We start from the raw sequence: 18929 nt of genomic DNA, 5'->3' as shown, positions 1-18929 counted from the left end.
ACTGTTTTGCATTTTAAACCAAAGATGGCATCTGCAGCCAATATCCTATTTGTGGATTGTGGCCATATAATAGATGACAGGTTCTTAATCAACCCTTTTCCTCCCCAGTCTTGCCTCTCTCTTGTTTTATGGTGTACATTGTGTATATTTTCTAGTGTTTGATTGCCCTCGCCTTCATTAAGATTTTAATAAAGCAATTACCCTATATGAGTTACTCTTACAAACAGAGCACTGCAGATATTTCATTCACTGATTAAGGTTTGCCATGTTATGGGAGAACTGGAACATAAAACATCCTTTTTGTGGGTGTTGGTGGACCTCATGAAGTGCCCATTAATGGAAGCTAAGAACTATGAAAAATGAACGGCACAATTTGGCACTTTGTTTCAAGGAAGGGAGCATGTCTTCAAGAGCTGCATCAAAGATGATGTTAATAAGTAAGATCAAGATGCAGACACTGCTGTGATCTTAGCAAACAGGATAATGTCTTGATTGAGTCACCTATATAACAATCTTGCCATCTACCTTAGAGCCTGAGACAAGGAATTTCAGTGAGGGGTTGCATCTCATGGGACTACAGTACAAAATCCTATTTGATAGGGACTGGTTTTGATACCAAGAATAATTTATTTTCAAGTACTCCAGAGTTTTTAAACATTAATGTTGTAGGTGTTGTGACTTTTTCAAAATTAAGGTACATGTATGTAAGTTGAACCACAAAGAAGTGTATGGGCCATTTAATAGAATCCTCATGTGAAACTTACATGTAGCTGCCATTCATATCTTGTTTACATATTAAGTCTTTTGTTTACTTTCTGTTTTATAGGTGCAAATCATCAGCAATTTACTATTGCTCATGTGCAAGACCTTTTCAACAAGAAATACAGTAAGTATTTAAAAAACTGCAGAAGTTATCATTAAACAACTACGTTTTGTATGTAACTAGTGGTTTGAGTTACAAATGGAATGTACTAAAGGAATGTAAATTTTAGTTTAATGCATGTATGAGTTATTTCAGAAATAGAATTTTTCTGGTTTAGTTAAGAAACAATTAATTACAGTGATGTTTTAAATAATGATCAAGTACTGGGAAAGAACATTATCTGCACTGCCCATGGCCCTCTTTACTTTTAGTGTTGTGCAAATTTGGATTCTGGGGAGCCATTTTGTTTACCAGGGGCCATTTGCTCTGTTATTTTAGTTACACTTAGTCAACAAGGATTGTGTACTGTGTAAAAAGGGCTCAATTAAGGACCAAAACAGCTACAGTAATTACTTCCTTGAAGACATAGCTTTTGCTAGAATGTTATGAATAGTTTGTTGTTTTTCTACTGACGCCAACTCAAAACCAAAATTCAATACTAATTTTTTACTTAGATATGCAAACATTTGTAAGTAGCGAGCAGAATTGTCATGAGTGAAAGTTGTCTAAAGTTCCATCATCTGCCTTAGTTGAGCTCTGAAGGAAGTCTTAGGGTAATAATTTACCGTAAGTAAATTTAAGGTATTTTTTGCAGTCACAAATTTGATTAATTAAAATTAATTAAATTAATTTGCTGAACATTTCACTGATAAATTAACTTTAAAAACCCTCCATCTGGTTCGAAATCAGGCCAGATTGCTGTATCAAAGTTAGGTCAATTTAATTCCATAGAGGTATAACCAAAATGTGACTGTTCATTCAGATCATGCCGCATTAGGCCAATCAATGGAAATGAAATCATTGATCAATTTAGCTACATTACAATAAAATGTTAAATAGTATAATCTAAGTGAAGAGAATGACCCAATATTGATTCTAGAACCTAAGTGATAATAATTAGCCTAAGAGAATACACTCTTGATTGAAATGCCAAGACCAACAGTATTATGCTGGAGCCAGAAAGTATTTTTGTTAATGAAAGTCATGTAACCCTTTAAGCATACTTTTGAATGTTAACTCTATAGTTCATTTTCGAGGAATTGCTTTTTCCTTTGCTGTTATTTGCTTTTCCTTTAAATGCCTTAAAGGTTACATTGATTTTAATGTTTTGTCATGTGTAAATTTTAAGACGTCTAAATATAACATCAGAAATAGTGAGGTTACACTGGGGAAAGGCCTTTTTGGAACTGATGTTTTTAAGTTTTCTTTTTTTAATCATATTGTAGACCTGTGGAATTCTCTTCCACTACACATTAGAATGATTGAATCTTTCTCATCATTTAAGAACAGTATTAATGAATTTTATCAAAACAAATTTACTGGAAATAAGGATAGATTTTTATAATTAATTAATAATTATTGTCATGTTAATTATGCTATTTGAGCTACTATATTGTACGTAAAAATTTTTTTCCCTTCATTGAGGCAGTTTATTCTTATGAGGAATCTTTGAATTCTGTATAAACTGACCTAATTATTTAGATCTTGTAAATTTTTTATTTTTTTTAATAATCATTAATTTATCTTTAATTTGTATATTATGTTAAGACCTGTATAATTGAAATTGAGTATATTAAAAAGTTAAATTAAATTGTTACTGCGAACGTGTCACGTATAGGATTAAAACAACACATTTATCTTTAATGCTCTCCACTGAACAAGTTTCATCTCAGTATATTAAGTGTACTTCACCAGGACCCAACTTATATGGTTTCTATTCTTATGAAATGTACCCATAGTAAAGTCGCTTTGAATTTGGTGATTCGTTGCAAATTATTTCACAACTATAAAATATTGTCGGTTAATTAATACAAATCACCTTTGAGGGAAAATTTCCTTGGTTTCTTCTTATTATTTCTTTACTGATAGTTAATATCTGCTTTTTTTGAAAAAAAGTTGAATTGTACTGTATGGAATTAATTATATTCAATGTGCGAGCAGTCGTGCATTCGGAGAAAAGAGAAAGGCAAATCACTGATGGACACTAATAGCTTTGACCTTAGTTTGAGCTGAACAATCAACTCTGATTTTACAGTTACGAAGCTAACTACACTTGCTAGGGAGATTATTTATAGTAGCATTAAATATTTTTCTCTTTTTTGGATAGATTGTAAAGATTGTGTGATAACTGTCAATCATACAGTTGTTCATGACTTTTTTGATGAGGTATTTTACGTTGCACCGATTTTGAGCTTGTCGCTTGTTTTCAAAGATGGAACACTTGGCAGGTCTGAATGGGACCTCCTTTTAAAATTCAGCTGTGAAATTTTGGATGCCACGCTCAGAAATCGTATGGCGACAGCCATCATCCAACGTGTATGGTTAATAACTGCAATGTATTATGTCATAAATACGCCAGTCTGATACTGAGTCGTCGTTGCAAACACAGGACATAACTTTAGATATAGGGTGGGTGAAGAGCCAAGAAAATGACTAATAAAACAGGGTTGAGTGGGCCACCGGCTACTCCCAAATTTCATATATTTAGAAAATATAAACAGAAAAATGAGGTTGATTTCGCGAGGTTCCAGTGATTACCTGTACACCCCACACTAACAGGCCGGTTAATGACCCCAATTTTCCGAAAATTAGAAAATAGCTGAAAACGGGGTCGTTCTCGCGAAGTTTCCAGTGATTACCTATACCCCCCACCAAAACACCAGTGAATGACCCCAATTTTCAGACATCTAGAAAATAACGAAAAACAGGGTGGAGTTCAGAAGTTTCCAGTCATTATCCATACACTCCGCACTAACACACCGGTTAAGGACCCCAACTTCAGATATCTAGATACTAGGAACAAAAAATGGGGTCGATTTTGGGAGTTGCCAGTGATTACCCATACACCCCCCACCAACACTCTGGCTTAGTGACCCAATTTTCAGATATATAGAAAATAGCAACAAAAGACGGGGTCGATTTCGCGAGTTTCCTGAGTGATAAGCTATACACTCCGATTTAATGCTCCGGACCGAATTTTCAGATATTTCAGTTGAAAATAACAACATAAAACAGGGTCGATTTCGGGAGTTTCCAGTGATTACTCATACACCTCGCACTAAAACACCGGTTAATGACCTCCATTTTCAAATATCAAGAAAATAGCAACAAAAAACGGGGTTGATTTCAGGAGTTTCCAGTCATTATCCATACACTCCACACTAACACACCGGTTAAGTACCCCAACTTCAGATATCTAGAAACTAACAACAAAAAACGGGGTCGATTTCGGGAGTTGCCAGTGATTACCCATACACCCCGCACTAACAAACTGGTTTGGTGACCCCAATTTTCAGATATCTAGAAAATAGCGACAAAAAACGGGGTCGATTTTGCGAGTTTCCTGTGTGATAACCTATACATTCTGCTTTAATGCTCCAGGCCCAATTTTCAGATATTTCGGTAGAAAATAACAACAGAAAACAGGGTCGATTCGGGAGTTTCCGATGATTACCCATACACCTCGCACTAAAACACCGGTTAATGACCTCAATTTTCAGATATCTAGAAAATAACAACAGAAAACGGGGTCGATGTCGGGAGTTGCTAGTGATTACACATACACCCTGCACTAATACACTGGTTAATGACCCCAATTTTCAGATATTTACAAAATAACAACATAAAACGGGGTCGATTTCGCGGCACCTCGCCCTATCACACCGGGTAATGAGTTTGCAATGCTTAATTTTCACGTGGAGACTTCTGTTACTTACAGTTTGTATAGATTTGAAATAACAACAGAGAACGGGGTTTATCTCTCGCGTTTCTGGTCACTAGCGATACACCCCACATAACTGACATTGCTTAATAACCCCGAATTTTCAGATATGACAAAATTATGACTTTGCTAGTTTTCAGCGCTTATCTCAACAGAGAGTCTGAATGGGGGGGAGGAGGGTCCACTTGTCGGTTAATATTCAGTCACTTAGTCGGTAGTATTTTTCACCCTTTGTCGCTAGTCGGTTAAGCAGCACGACGGGTTGACAGGTCCAGTTTGTAACTTCTTGGATAATGTGGAATAAAATGTGCAAAAAGGGCCTGTTTTAAGTACTCCATTTTCAAATAATTGGAAAATGATTGGAAGTGATAACCTGTATACCCTGCGTTAGGAGATTGTTTAACACCGATTTTTAAATCTTTGGAAAACTATCGTCTGGGACTCGATTTTGTTTGTTCAACTACAGAAACTGGGTCATTAGGCCACTTGGGTAGAAAGGGACTACCCGCAGGTCAAAAAGAACGTTGTCCTAGCTTCTTGAACCATTTTAGACAGAAGGGTCACTTATCGGTATCTACCGTATTTATTCGCCTATAAGCCGATCTCGGCTATAAGCCGAGACCCTAAACTTCTTCATGTCAGCAGCTTTGCATTGAAATAAAAAATAAACAAAAAACATTCGGCTATAAGCCGAGACCTAATAATTGCAAAGTACTCCACGCGTGTCGTTAACTGAGATGAATTAACATAAACCGAAAACAAAAGGAGCTTCCCCCTCGGGAAACATGTAACCAAAAAGTAGGTTATTTACTCAGTTGTTATTGGTCGTTTAATTGAAAGTAACAACAAATCACAGATAAGTTGAATTTAATGTGTAAATAAATAGAACCATGCGTGACATAACAAAACATTCACCTGAGTTCAGAATCCTGTCTCAAACAATCGCTCTCTTTCAAAGTTATCGTAATCGATCATCATGCCGAAAGTTCGTCGTTCTTCATACAACTTAGCGTTCAAACTAAAAGTCGTTGCTGAAGCAGAGGCCGTCGAGAACAACTCCGACATCGCTAGAGATTACGGAATCAGTGAATCGATGGTGCGTCGCTGGCGAAAAGATTAAGCGAACCTGTTTTATGGTGAGCTTAAAATGTCAGCAAAGCGAAAGACGATGGGCTGCCTTTGGCCAAAGTATCCTGAATTGGATCAAACACTACTGGACTGGTTTTCAGAGCAGGGGAGTCAAGGTAGGTCTTTCGCTTCTTTAAAACAATGAAAAGCTTCGATCAACTGATATCTGTCAGATCGTGTTGCAATGTTTACAGAAACCGTGGGAATGACCGCTTCTGATTGGCCAGTTTTTCATGTCGTCAAAACAAGTCAAACAATTGATCTCTGTTATCTTATACAGGAATTGCCGTAAGCGGATTAATTCTACGGCTAAAGGCAAAGGAGTTGAGCAGTGATCCAGACTTCAAAGCCTCACTGGGTTGCTACCAGAGATGGAAAAAGCGCCATTCCATCAGCCTTCGCACTAGGACAACCCTGGCCCAGCGACTCCCACAAGATCTGGAAGAAAAGATCATCCAGTTCCATCAGTTCGTGATCGCACTTTGGCAGCGGTATGGCCATTCGCTCTCCAGGCTGTTCAATATGGATGAAACTCCTATGCGATTCGAGCTTCCGTCGAGCAGAACCAACAATGATTTACATGTACCTACCCTTCGTGATCTCGGAAATTTGTGTTTGTTGATAATCGCTCGGCTTACAGTCGAATAAACATTGAATTTCGAATCTTGTTAAGCACCCTTAAATATTTTTTGGCGAAAATACACTGCTACAAGCCGAACCCCCTTCCTTGGCGAGAATTTACCTGTTCTCAGTTTGATTTGTTGGAAAAATCGCTCGGCTTATAGGCGAACAAATACGGTAATCTACTTGGGCTATCCAGGCACGTTCAATATCTTAAAAAGTTTGAGGGTTCTCAGTGTTGATTCTGTAGAGTCCAGGCAGATAGTTTGATGTTTGGAATTACAGCTTTATTGTAATTACAGCTAGTAATACGCTACGGCTGTGAATTTATAAATTAGTATCAAACCGCAAATGGACAAAAGAATGTTACATGCATATTCGCAAATGTATATGCACTACTGATAGTAACTGTTTTTCTTGAATGTATAACATTTTTTGAATTACATTGATTTATTGAAATAGTACAAGGCTGTGATGTACTTTGCAAAATTATCCTCACTAAAAAGTAACTGAAAAATATGCAGGGCTTACTGTAGTTTGCGAAACGAAATGGAATAACTGTAGTTTGCGAAATGAAAAATCTGTAGTATGCGAAATGGAAAATCTGTAGTTTGCGAAATGAAATTCCTCGCCTAGGCTGCGAAAAAGAAAAACAAAAAAGGGACGCTCGACTAAATACCCTCGACTTCGACATAAGACCCTCGACCCATGATGGCTCAACCAAAAGTTAGACTCCCCTGACCTGTTAGAAAATGTGACGCAAGGGTCTCCTACCTATTAAATGTATGCAAAGGTGATCGCCAGGATAGTCTTCCGCCAGAATTTAATTTTGACAGGGAAATTTCATTTCGCAAACTACAGATTTTCCATTTCGCAAACTACAGATTTTACATTTCGCAAACTACAGACTTTTCATTTCGCAAACTACAGATTTTTCATTTCGCAAACTATAGATTTTCCTTTTCGTTTCGTTTCGTTTCGTTTCGCAAACCAAAGTAAGCCATCTCAAACTTCAAGTTTTGGGGATTTTTTCGCGTTTTGTTCGCACTTTCATCATTAAAATATCCTCAACCGAAGAGCCATTAAACACCATGAATATCCACATAGTTAGAAATGTTGGTGAACTTGTCATACTCCTTCATTCATCTTCAAAAAATATTACAAAAAGGTGTCGATTGTCCAGTTGAAACCTCGCAGAAACGCGTCGCAAACTCAACAAATGGCGTTAAGCTAATGCCACTCGCGCATGCGCAGGCCAAATGCCTCTCTGTTCACTTTGCCGCTTTTGAGGACCAACGGTTCGGACCGCACTTCTGGTTGCAGTTCATCTCACGTTGCAGGAATACTGGGTAAGTCAACTGCTGACTCATATTATAACATCGTTTGTGCACGAGTCAAACTTCGATCGATCCAGTTAGTTCCTGCGTTTAAACCGAGCAAATTTCAAGAGCGCGGACGCGGTTGCTTTGTTCAGGTCGCATGAATTTTGAAGATCTATGGCTGTTTCCAACGAGGAATCGGAACAACTTCAGAATACCCGTCCACATCATTTACATATGTCGGGAGGCTTTGAAAAATGAGGTATAACACAGTAGACGCTATTCTTAGTCAATGAGTCAATGAAATGTAATTGATATGGCAGGGTTAACAATACATGCCTGCGTAAGAATTTTAAAATTATGCTCTATAGGTATTATAAATCATTTAAAATAGACTTTTTTCAATGCTTTTTTTAAGCTATTTACATATTCATGATCTACGACAGATGATGGTAGCTTATTCCAACAATCAATAAAAAAAAAAAAAAAAATGAAACTAGTGGCAGCGCTTGGCCAGGTAGTATTTAATTTTGATTTGATTTCATTTATCTTTGGTTTCATTTTATTTCTATTTTACATTTCATTTACTTTCACTTGCTTTTATTTTAAAAAGAAAAATAAGAAATAAATCGAAATTTAAAAAAAAATAACAAAAATAATTCCTATAAATTTGAATATGTTTAATGGCAGTTCTCGGCCACTATACACGTCTGCAACACTTATGTCTTTGTTTGTCTGAGGCATTAAATGATTGAGAATTTTTTTCTTTTGGCGTTGAAAGGCCCATCCTAGTGAGTAGTTAAGATCTCAAAAACTGATTTATAGCAATCAATTTCTTTGAGATAGAGCCATTTAGATATTGGTATGTAAAATGGCTTATTCTGTCAATAAAAACCCTCAAAAACAATTGCGTCACACACCCTGGACGTGGCCACTACTGCCAATCTAGATTTGGATTCTTATAGAACTATGTATAAGCTTTCATGAAAAGTAAGTTTGGCTCTCATATTTTGAATTTAAAAATCTGTCAAATTTTCATGTCTCATGTGGAATAGCCCTTTTTAGCTCAAAATTACTTACTCCAAAAACATGCACTCGGCAGTAATATGAAATGAACTTGTGGCTTAAATTCAAAAGGGAACAGCAGATCTGAAAAAGATTGAAGAGCAAAGCAGCAAAAATAAAACAGTTATCTTGGCGACCAGTCTTAAGGAATAACCCGTGTTGGTTCAAGTACTCAGCGTATAAAAGAGATACCTATTTTTATAAGTTGAGGATGTCTAAACATGTTGTTTGAATCAATCCTGGCAAGGTGATTAAACTAGGAAATAAAGAGGTACAATCTTCTTACTACCCACCAAACAACCTATTCATGTTTCTGAAAAGACGTATTAAAAAAAGACCTTTAAAAAACAGCTTCTCCAATAATCATCGGTTGTTCCACAGAAACTGCAATCATGGCCTTCCTATGGCTTAGATTTTCAACAGATAGTGATATAAATAAATGTGGGTATTACACTGTAGACCTCCTTTTATTGCATGTACTAAACGTTTTATTCTAGACTAAAGATTTCAAAATTAACAAGTACAGTATGAACACCTCATTTACTGAAACACACAATGTACTGACCTTATTTGACTGAATAGTGACATTTTGTGACTCAATCAATGAATCAATACTTTATTTACCCACATAGCGTCAAGGAGCTCGTAGAGCTTGTTCAAAATACATAGGTGCCTCTAAGATTAAGAATCTAAAAAACCTAATACATACTGTCAAGACCTAATAGATTAGAAATTGAAATTGGACTTTAATTGATTTTAATAAACATTGTCAGTCCAGTGACAGAATCCTTTATCACCGATGAAAAAGCGACAATATAGTGTAATGTCAGCTCCCATTCAGCCTGTGTTACAAAATAAAGAATTATATAGCTGAGAGGGAAAAAGGGACTCACTGAAACAAAATCAAGGTACACTTGATAAACAGAAACATAAACAACATGCAGTATGATGCACGATCCTCGCAGTATTGAAGAAAATCATAAAGATGCAGATTGTATGTTGACTTGTAAATTTGTGTTGCAACATCCAAGGTCTCTTAATCTCTAAAGCTACAACTAATAGCTCCGCTGATCTTCTACAGGTAGAGAGACATTGTGCTTTCAATGCTAAAGAGGTGCAGCCCCAATGATTCCAAGGATCTCTTTAAATGATTTTTTTCAATACACAGCACAATAGTTTTTATCAGTTAGTCACTGACCTGATCAAGCAGCAGGCTAAAATCCACCTCAGTGACTGGAGGTAGTGCTGGATACACACCTGACAGAATTTTAAAATCGTTAGAAATAGGCTAACCTTTTGACGTCTGGAATGATCACCGTGAACAGTGAACACTCAGTGGGGAGTTGAGAGAGACAGTTACAGATTTGCATATAATTATGAAGAATTCTTGTAATCCCTAAGTGTTCAGATAAGGTTTTGTAAAGTTGATAAAGTCCTCTATTGCTTTTATAAAATATTTGTCAAAAATAACTCAACAAAGATAGGGTAACATGACAACTATGTTTACATATTCTCACTACAACCCTTATCATTCATGAAAATAACAACATCTGATCTCACCTGAATTCAACTGTGCTACATCAATAAGAATTGAACTTGTCGGTGAAACTGAAGAGAAAAATAACAAGAAAGATCTAAAGAAATATTTCAGCTTTTTTAAAATTATCTTGCTCTTGATAACAAATGAGACTGTACATAGTAACAACTAATGCTCTGGGTGCTTTATTCATCATTGTCACTGTGGTTTGTATGAAGCTATCTAATCCATCTGACAGCTGGTCTTCATAACAACTTGCTTTTTATAGGATGTTTTTCCTTCATTGCTACTTTAACTTAATCGATAGTTTTTTTGGTGTGTGTTTTTATTGACCAAGACAAAGCTTAGATGCATAAAAAGACAAAAAAAAAAAAAACAAAACAAAAAACAGGCATATAGTTAGCTATCTTCACAAAGCAAGCATGCTAATTAAAAAATTTTTCATCAGTTGTAAAAGGATTTGGTAGCTAAAATAAGAATAAAAAATGACTTGTTTATTTTGAGAGCTAGGAAAGATAGCCTATTAATTGCTTGTAGCACAGGAGGAGAGATCCATAAAAATGCAGAAAAGAAAAAGGCAAAATTATCCAGCTATCTTGACCTAACAACCTTGGTCGCTTAAGTATTTAGTACATGGTAAAAGGTTTTAGCTTAAATAATCAAGGATGACTTGTTTATTATGAGAACTGGAAAGAAATTCAATGCTTAAATTGCTTTAAATCCATGCAGCATTAACTTCCTATAATAAGGTAACACTTGAAGGGTAGAAGTGAGTTTGTGTTTTTTACAAAAAGAGGTTTCTTTTCTTTTCCATTCAAGATGACACTAATAAAAATGTTAGATGTAAAATGTTTGATGAAATATCAGAATTAATACAAAATGTAAACATACCTTCTCTTTGCTTTTTCAAGGCACTCTGCAGTAAGCACAGTGATCACATTGCGGAGAATAAAATGGCTATCCAATCTTGCGCTCTTCTGCTGTATACAACAGGTTCTTGTCAAGCAATACATTTTTAGAAAATCCTTATTAAGGTGTTTTACCTTATGTTATTAGTGTTAATTACCTCTGGTTAGCCTCATTTATTTTTACTGAAACAACAGACTTCAAAATGTAACATCACTTTAATTTTATTTTCAGGTTTTGTATAATAGTGGAAATACAGTTCAGCAACATACACTCTCTGAAGCATTCAGGTATGGGCCTCAGTAATGAAATGAATTGGGTTTTTTTTAATACTTTCCTTATTATAATTAATGTCTGTAAGTTCTAAGTTAATTAAACAGCACAAGTTCATTTATTGATCACTGTACTTTATTTTTTGACATCTTTATGTCTCCATCAGCCAATTCCTGAATGAAATTAGACTATGATGAGCTCACGGCCTTAGATCAGCTGTCAGCATGTGGTCTCAAGAACTTCATGTTTGATGTAGCCAAGGTTAGTGAGGTGGGAAGGGGAAGGGGATTGGTGAGCTAATCTGGACTGCACACTTGCAAATGGTTTTTATGTGCAGTATCTGACTGGGCAGATACTAAATTGTAGCATTCTCTGGAGGTTTTTTTTTTTTGGTGAGCTAATCTGGACTGCACACTTGCAAATGGTTTTTATGTGCAGTATCTGACTGGGCAGATACTAAATTGTAGCATTCTCTGGAGGTTTTTTTTTTGGTGAGCTAATCTGGACTGCACACTTGCAAATGGTTTTTATGTGCAGTATCTGACTGGGCAGATACTAAATTGTAGCATTCTCTGGAGGTTTTTTTTTTTGGTGAGCTAATCTGGACTGCACACTTGCAAATGGTTTTTATGTGCAGTATCTGACTGGGCAGATACTAAATTGTAGCATTCTCTGGAGGTTTTTTTTTTTTTGGTGTGCTAATCTGGACTGCACACTTGCAAATGGTTTTTATGTGCAGTATCTGACTGGGCAGATACTAACTTGTAGCATTCTCTGGAGGTTTTTTTTTTTGGTGAGCTAATGTGGACTGCACACTTGCAAATGGTTTTTATGTGCAGTATCTGACTGGGCAGATACTAAATTGTAGCATTCTCTGGAGGTTTTTTTTTTTTGGTGAGCTAATCTGGACTGCACACTTGCAAATGGTTTTTATGTGCAGTATCTGACTGGGCAGATACTAACTTGTAGCATTCTCTGGAGGTTTTTTTTTTTAAAGACCAGCTATAAAAAACACTAGGTGCAGGCAAAGGTAAACATTTATTTTTGAACAAGACTATGGTGTTCCACTGCTTTGTTGGATTAAAATAGACTGTGCTTCAAACACCAGAAGCCTGCAAAAGTGCAGCTACTTCTGGAGAACATTTCACTTACTTCAAAGCCTATGGAGACACTTGAGACTTGTGAAGCCTTCTGAATGAGATCATGGAAAGTAACTCAGTAACCCTGAGTTTTGATGATTTACAGTTTACTAGTGGTTTTGGCTGTATTGCGTGATGTTGCAGAATACAAGATAATCTTAGTGGAAAGGCTGCATGAATTGAATCTCAATCAGTTGAATTTCCTTCACAGGCAAGAGGTCTCATGGCTGAAACTCTGGACATGCTTGCACAGAAGGGAAAGTTTCATCTTTCTTATGAAACTCAGGGCAAGTTGGCATCTAGAGGTTTCACTGATATTATCAGCAGAGGTGCGAATGGCGAGAAAGACATGATTGCAGCACTTTATTGAATAGTTCAATGAAGGGGCATTCACGAGATGATTTTGCACAGTGTTCTGTTGAGTTGACCTGTTCAGAATTCTCTTTTTAGAATTGAAAGAGGTCAAATTTTTTTGGTAAGATGCATGAATTTTTTGATAAAGATTTGTTTATTTTATAATTGTAAAAGCGTTTGACTCTTATTTTTCATACCATCATCACTGACAATGTAATATGTACAAGGTTCATCCTTAAAGTAGCAGATGCCAGCTCAGCAAATAAGAAATAAAGAAAACAAGGTGGCAGTTTAAGTGGGTTCGTTTTTATTTTGTAGTGATTTTTAATTCATACTTACCTTGTATGCGGATAACAGGTGCTTTTATACAGTGTATGGATCCTAAGGATCTCCTAAGTGAGACCTCCAAGGCAGAAGTAAGAATTTGTCATTATTTGTAACGACCAAGCTTAATCAGAAATTTAAACTGTATTAACTGTCAGTGTCAAGAAGGAATAACAACTAAAGCCAATAAATAAAAAGCTTTGAAGGTGTTTTCAAGGAACTTTCAGATAGGATTAATGATAAATATGACTACTGAACAGACTATGATTTACACTATATATCTATATATACCATGAATCAGTTGTAATGCATACTACTATCAGATGTTAGCAGTTGTGAAATACAGGTATGAATGGTTTAAGATTGTGATGGTGATGGTGGTTATTGTGGTAATTTGATAAGGGTTTACATTCATAAGGATGTTTCACTTTCATTTAATTTCAGGACTGTATCTGGAAGCTCAATCGGCTCAGTGATTTCTCTTGAAAGTACTGCCAGTTTCAGACAGGTCTGCATGAGTTATGTTTTTTTTTTCTTCGACAATATATTATTTCATTTATTGTAATTAACTTATCCACACACATCCAACAGAGAATCATTGAAATCTCCAAAGGATGAAACTTTTTTTCAGTGATTATAATGGAAGTTTTAGTGGAAGTGAATGAGAGTTGGCAGGGGGGCACGATAAACTGTTGTTAGGAACACTATAAACTAAACTGGAACAAGATAAGGAAGAGTCAAAAGATCCATTTATCTTACTTCCTGCAAACTTTTTAAAATAAATGTTGAATTGTTCCCAGGGGAGCAGGGATGGCGCAGTGGTGAGAGCACTTGCCCCCCACCACTGTGGCCTGGGTTTGATTCCCGGACTTGGCGTCACATATGGGTTGAGTTTGCTGTTGGTTCTCGTCCTTGCTCTGGGGGTTTCCTCTGGGTCCTCCTGTTTACCTCCCTCCGCAAAAACCAACATTCCAAATTCCAATTCGATTGGAACAGTGGACAAGAAGAGCCACCCAGTAGAATGTCCATTGCTAATTTATTATTTATTATTTATTATTTTTTAATTGTTCACTTTCGGTGATATAGGAGGATCATAAGCAACCTTCCCTGCATGATCTGATTGAGCTGTTTTTATGTTGTCTTTTGGTTTTAAATTATCTCAGAGATGATAAGTTGGATGCTGATGCAAGGTGTGTGTCCCATGTTATTTATCTTTTTTATTAAATTTTTTATAATTTTATATATTGAGGGCTGGGGGATGTCAAAAGTAGAAAGCTGCCGGCAGAAATGGTTAATTTACTTCCATGTTTCAGCTTGCATCTCCAGTTCCTTGAGAGAGATGGCATTTTTTCAAAAAAATTATCCTGGATTAGTTAGGAGCCATCTAACCAAGCCCAGTTTCTTCAAATAAGATGTTGCAGATGTCTTTGAAATTAGGGTTAATAAGAATAATTATGCCTGTAAAAGATTTAATAACTAATTAAAAGGATATTGTAATTGATACTTTTCTCTGTTGTCTGTGTCCAGAGTTGCAGCATTTAAGTGCATTACTGGAGGAGACCAAGCTTCTGAAAATGATCTGGGAAGGAAGAGGGTAATTTCAAGTATTAATAAAAGCTCTCAAATTGTGGTTGATAGTGAAGTACATTCTATGGTACTTTAGATGATCTTCCATTCAGACCATGTAATGATATCATTATCACTGTTTCTGTTCATAATAGGAAAGTACAATGGAGTTCCTGTTCAAGCCTGTCATTTGTCCTATGGCCAACAACACACGGCTGTTGTTAGTTCATCGGGAGATGTTTACACATGGGGAAGATCACAAAAAGGGAGGTACAATGTACAGGCCTCAATTTTTTCAGGTAGGAATTTCACTATTGCTTAAATAGTGCTCTTTACTGCGAGGATCGTACATAAATACGTTTCTACAACCGCGGTTCAAATATATGAGTTTCATATATTCATTGAGTTTGATTTATCATCTTACGGGTTTATGGTGAATTAGTTTGGTGACCTGTTCCCAGTTGGCTTGTTAGCTCAATTGGTACAGTGCTGCACTAGTATTGCAGAGGTAAGTGGTTCAAATCCCATGCAGGCCTGAATTTTTTCAGGTGTGATTTTCACTATTGCTTATTAAAATAGTGCTCTTTACTGCGAGGATCATACATAAATACGGTACAATGTGTTGCCAAAAACATCTCTGAAGAATTGAGTGTTATATTTTAGACAAAGAAAGTCTGCCAAATGTTAACTCATCACTGCCTATGTGCTTGTAGTGTCATTATTGAAAAATATTGCTGATCCTATAGCAGCTAGTATGCAGGACACATGTCATATATGTTTATCAACTTTATTGGTCTCATAAGTTATGAATATACAGAAGTAAAAGAAATTAAAAAAAAGGACCAAATAAGATTGCCGAAACAGAAACAAAATCCCATGTGAGGCGCAACCCGAAAACTAAAGAGAAAAAAAATATATATCCGATAAAAAAAACTAATGAACTATATGAACTTTGTAATGGGCCTTTCTGATCACCATAGAGTCTCTGTGGCTCCGTGCTAAAGCATCGGAGCACCGAGTCCCAAGGTCTGAGGTTGGATTTGTCATGGGGACTTAAAAATTTTTCTTTCCCCCACACTTGTGACTTAAGATGAAATGTAACATCTTTCTAAGGTTACTGTTACGTAGTTGTAAATTCAGATATAGGTGATCACAGGATTGGACTCCCACTTTTTATAGAGAACAAGATAGATTAAACTTATGATTTCCAATTAATAATGGGATGGTACATTATGTAGGATTTTTCTAATATATCAAATGGAACTAAGATTGTTAGGCTGTGGCACAGGTTGATCAGGAATGTAGCTTCTTTGTCTGGTTGGTATTTGCTGGCCAAACCAGGTCACCTCACACAGTGCATTTTTCTATGCTCTAGAATTTACCAGTTCTGCCTTTATTGCACTGATTAATTAGATCTTGTGGAGTATAAACAAACAATTAATCTTTGAAACCTGACAAGTTCAAGTATTGTCTGTAAGATATTTTCAACCTGTTTAAGTAGGTGCTCAAATTCATGCTCCAGGGTTAAAAGTGATGATGTCACAAGGTGTAGAAAGGGTGTGGGTCCCCATGGGCGCATATGGGTGCACTGGATGTCAATAGGTTAATTAACATGTTGCTAGCTCTCAAGAAGATCAAGATAAGAGGTTTAGCTTATTCACCTCAGCAAGAGAGTTGAAATTTCAAAGTGAGTAGTATGCAGTGGGGCTGAACATTCCTAGCAGACTTATATACATACATACATACTTTATTTTTCATGTAGGTCAGTACAAGAAGGCAGCTAAAAAGCTGATGTGGACTTACAAATTTAAATATATCTACAACAATTTAAATATTAATGTTATCAAACTTAAGAATTATTTACAATGAGTAAGAAAAAAAAAAATGAAGAACTGCTTTCATTTTAAGCAGGAACCATTAACCATGATCTCTATTCTGAGTACAATGTGATACAGTTTGATTCATTGATGTGAGGGCAGCTGGCAAGAAGTATGCGTCAGTGATTAATTTGATTATTTTCCCTCACATAGGTGTATTCTTGGGCATCATCAAAGTATGGACAGGTAAGAAATACAACTTTATCAATGCAAATATTATCAGCATCCTTGCAAGATGTTCGTTTTGATTTTAACCCTTTAACTTAACCCCAAAGTCTGACTGTCAATTCTCCCCTCTAACTGCTACACATTTCCTTGTAAATTAGTTACAAGAATTTTACGTTAGATCAAGATAGCAATCTCTACATAAGTTTAAGTATCTCACTACCTGTTTACTGAGTAATAATTTATATGGATATTATAGGGACTTGAAGGATAAAAAGGCAGAGCCCTACCTGAATGCCATTTCTAAGGTAGTCGTTTTCAACTTTGATCACAACATTTTTGAATCAGATAATGCATTTAGAAATAATTTCCTGATTCACATGATAATTTTTTTTAACAATGTTGTGTTACGTATGATGTACGATCCTCGCAGTAGATAGCGGTATTTATGCAATAGCGAAAATCAGACCTGAAAAAAATCAGGCCTGTACGGGACTAGAACCACTGACCTCTGCGATACTAGTGCAGCGCTCTACCAATTCAGCTAACAAGCCAACTGGGAGCAAGCCAATAAGTTGGCTGGTAATAAACCTGTGAAAGTGATAAATGAGATAGAATAAATATATGAAGTTCATATATTTTGAACTGTGGTGTTAGATATGTATGATGCACGATCCTGGCAGTAGATAGCGTTATTTATGCAATAGCGCAAATTTTTTTCAGGTCTGATTTAAATAGCGCTATCTACTGCGAGGATCGTGCATCAGACGTATCTAATACCGCAGTTCAAAATATATGAACTTCATATATTTATTCTATCTCATTTATCACTTTCACGGGTTTATTACGAACCAACTTATCGGCCTGCTCCCAGTTGGCTTGTTAGCTCAATTGGTAGAGCGCTGCACTAGTATCGCAGAGATCAGTGGTTCGAGTCCCGTACAGGCCTGATTTTTTTCAGGTCTGATTTTCGCTATTGCATAAATAGCGCTATCTACTGCAAGGATCGTGCATCATACGTATCTAATACTGCAGTTCAAAATATATGAACTTCATATATTTATTCTATCTCAATGTTGTGTTATTTTGAGGAAAGTTTGGCCAAGGAGACACAAAGCAACAGACAAGGCCTGTCTACATTACCGAGCTATCGGACAACAAATGTATAGCAGTTATGTGTGGACATTATCACTCCATGGCTCTGTGAGCAGATCACCGGGTGTGGTCGTGGGGATGGGGAGTCCATGGACAGTTAGGAGTGGGTAGCATTAAAGATGCACTCCTCCCAACACATGTGCAAGCACTTGATCAGTATCAAGTGACCAAACTAGCTGCTGGGTATTCACACAGTGCAGTACTTACAGCTTAGGTTGGCTTTGGTTTGTTACAAAGTCAATTCAATCTGCACCTGAATACCATAAATCCTATAATAAGCCTTCCCGGGGGAGGGGGGAGCTTATTTATTCCACGGACTTTGGGGGGGGGGGTGGCTTAGATGGAGGCTTATTAATTTAAAGTGGAAAAACTTAATTAAAGAGGAAAAACTTCATAAGTATCACTTCTTTTTGAACAAAATGAAACACAGAGTGCTAGTAATATTCTTCAGCACAGAAACTGATGGCCATGGTTTACCATGTTTCCCACCTAGTGGGTTTTGTGCCCTGACCAAATATTATATTTTGACCTAAGTTTTACTAAGCTGGGTTATGAGACAAAAGACTGTTGCTATGAAAGAACTTGTTAAGGCCCACATCAAGGAAGAGCCATACACTTGAATAAGCCATTTTTGTTACATTAAAAATTCAAACTTGGTTCAGAGGCTAGGGGGGAAAAGAAACAAAAGATATCACATAGAGGTTGGACAATGAATGATTAATTGCTTTTGGTTGATTCGTCCTAGCCTGAGAGTCATGTTAGAATTTTAATATATGAACAGTGGCCTCACCTATTTATTACTGGAAATGGAAGAGGCAATGTTTTCCAACCCTGTTTAAATCATTTCTTTTTTCAAG

At 36.4% G+C, this 18929-nt stretch overlaps 1 protein-coding gene and 1 long non-coding RNA gene across 8 annotated transcripts in view; one reads left to right on the top strand and one right to left on the bottom strand.

The window, feature by feature from the left end:
• LOC148715782 (uncharacterized) overlaps nucleotides 1–14908 on the top strand; it is a 20210-nt gene extending 5302 nt beyond the window's left edge. Inside the window, exons 1-10 of one of the 7 annotated variants that reach the window (XM_088746517.1) lie at nucleotides 7705–7741; nucleotides 7867–7973; nucleotides 11225–11306; nucleotides 11454–11509; nucleotides 11659–11753; nucleotides 12843–13106; nucleotides 13343–13401; nucleotides 13754–13817; nucleotides 14396–14499; nucleotides 14837–14908. In XM_088746517.1, coding sequence (XP_088602643.1) covers nucleotides 7969–7973; nucleotides 11225–11306; nucleotides 11454–11509; nucleotides 11659–11686 — 171 coding nt within the window. In that variant the 5' untranslated portion in view covers nucleotides 7705–7741; nucleotides 7867–7968 and the 3' untranslated portion in view covers nucleotides 11687–11753; nucleotides 12843–13106; nucleotides 13343–13401; ... (1 more) ...; nucleotides 14396–14499; nucleotides 14837–14908. The other 6 variants (XR_015995849.1, XM_088746516.1, XM_088746513.1 and 3 more) reach the window with 6 other exon arrangements.
• LOC148715783 (uncharacterized) lies at nucleotides 9079–11172 on the bottom strand. The gene is made up of 3 exons (XR_015995852.1): nucleotides 10337–11172; nucleotides 9975–10033; nucleotides 9079–9618 (listed from the first exon to the last, which is right to left on the bottom strand). It is a non-coding gene; the product is annotated as an uncharacterized LOC148715783 (long non-coding RNA).
• Nucleotides 14909–18929: the final 4021 nt, after the last annotated feature.

The sequence above is a fragment of the Stylophora pistillata genome, unplaced genomic scaffold, assembly GCF_964205215.1.
Source record: "Stylophora pistillata unplaced genomic scaffold, jaStyPist1.2 SCAFFOLD_245, whole genome shotgun sequence".
Taxonomy (NCBI): Eukaryota; Metazoa; Cnidaria; class Anthozoa; order Scleractinia; family Pocilloporidae; genus Stylophora; species Stylophora pistillata.
Note: the sequence above shows the minus strand (reverse complement) of the source record. Positions and strands in the feature narration are given on the sequence as shown.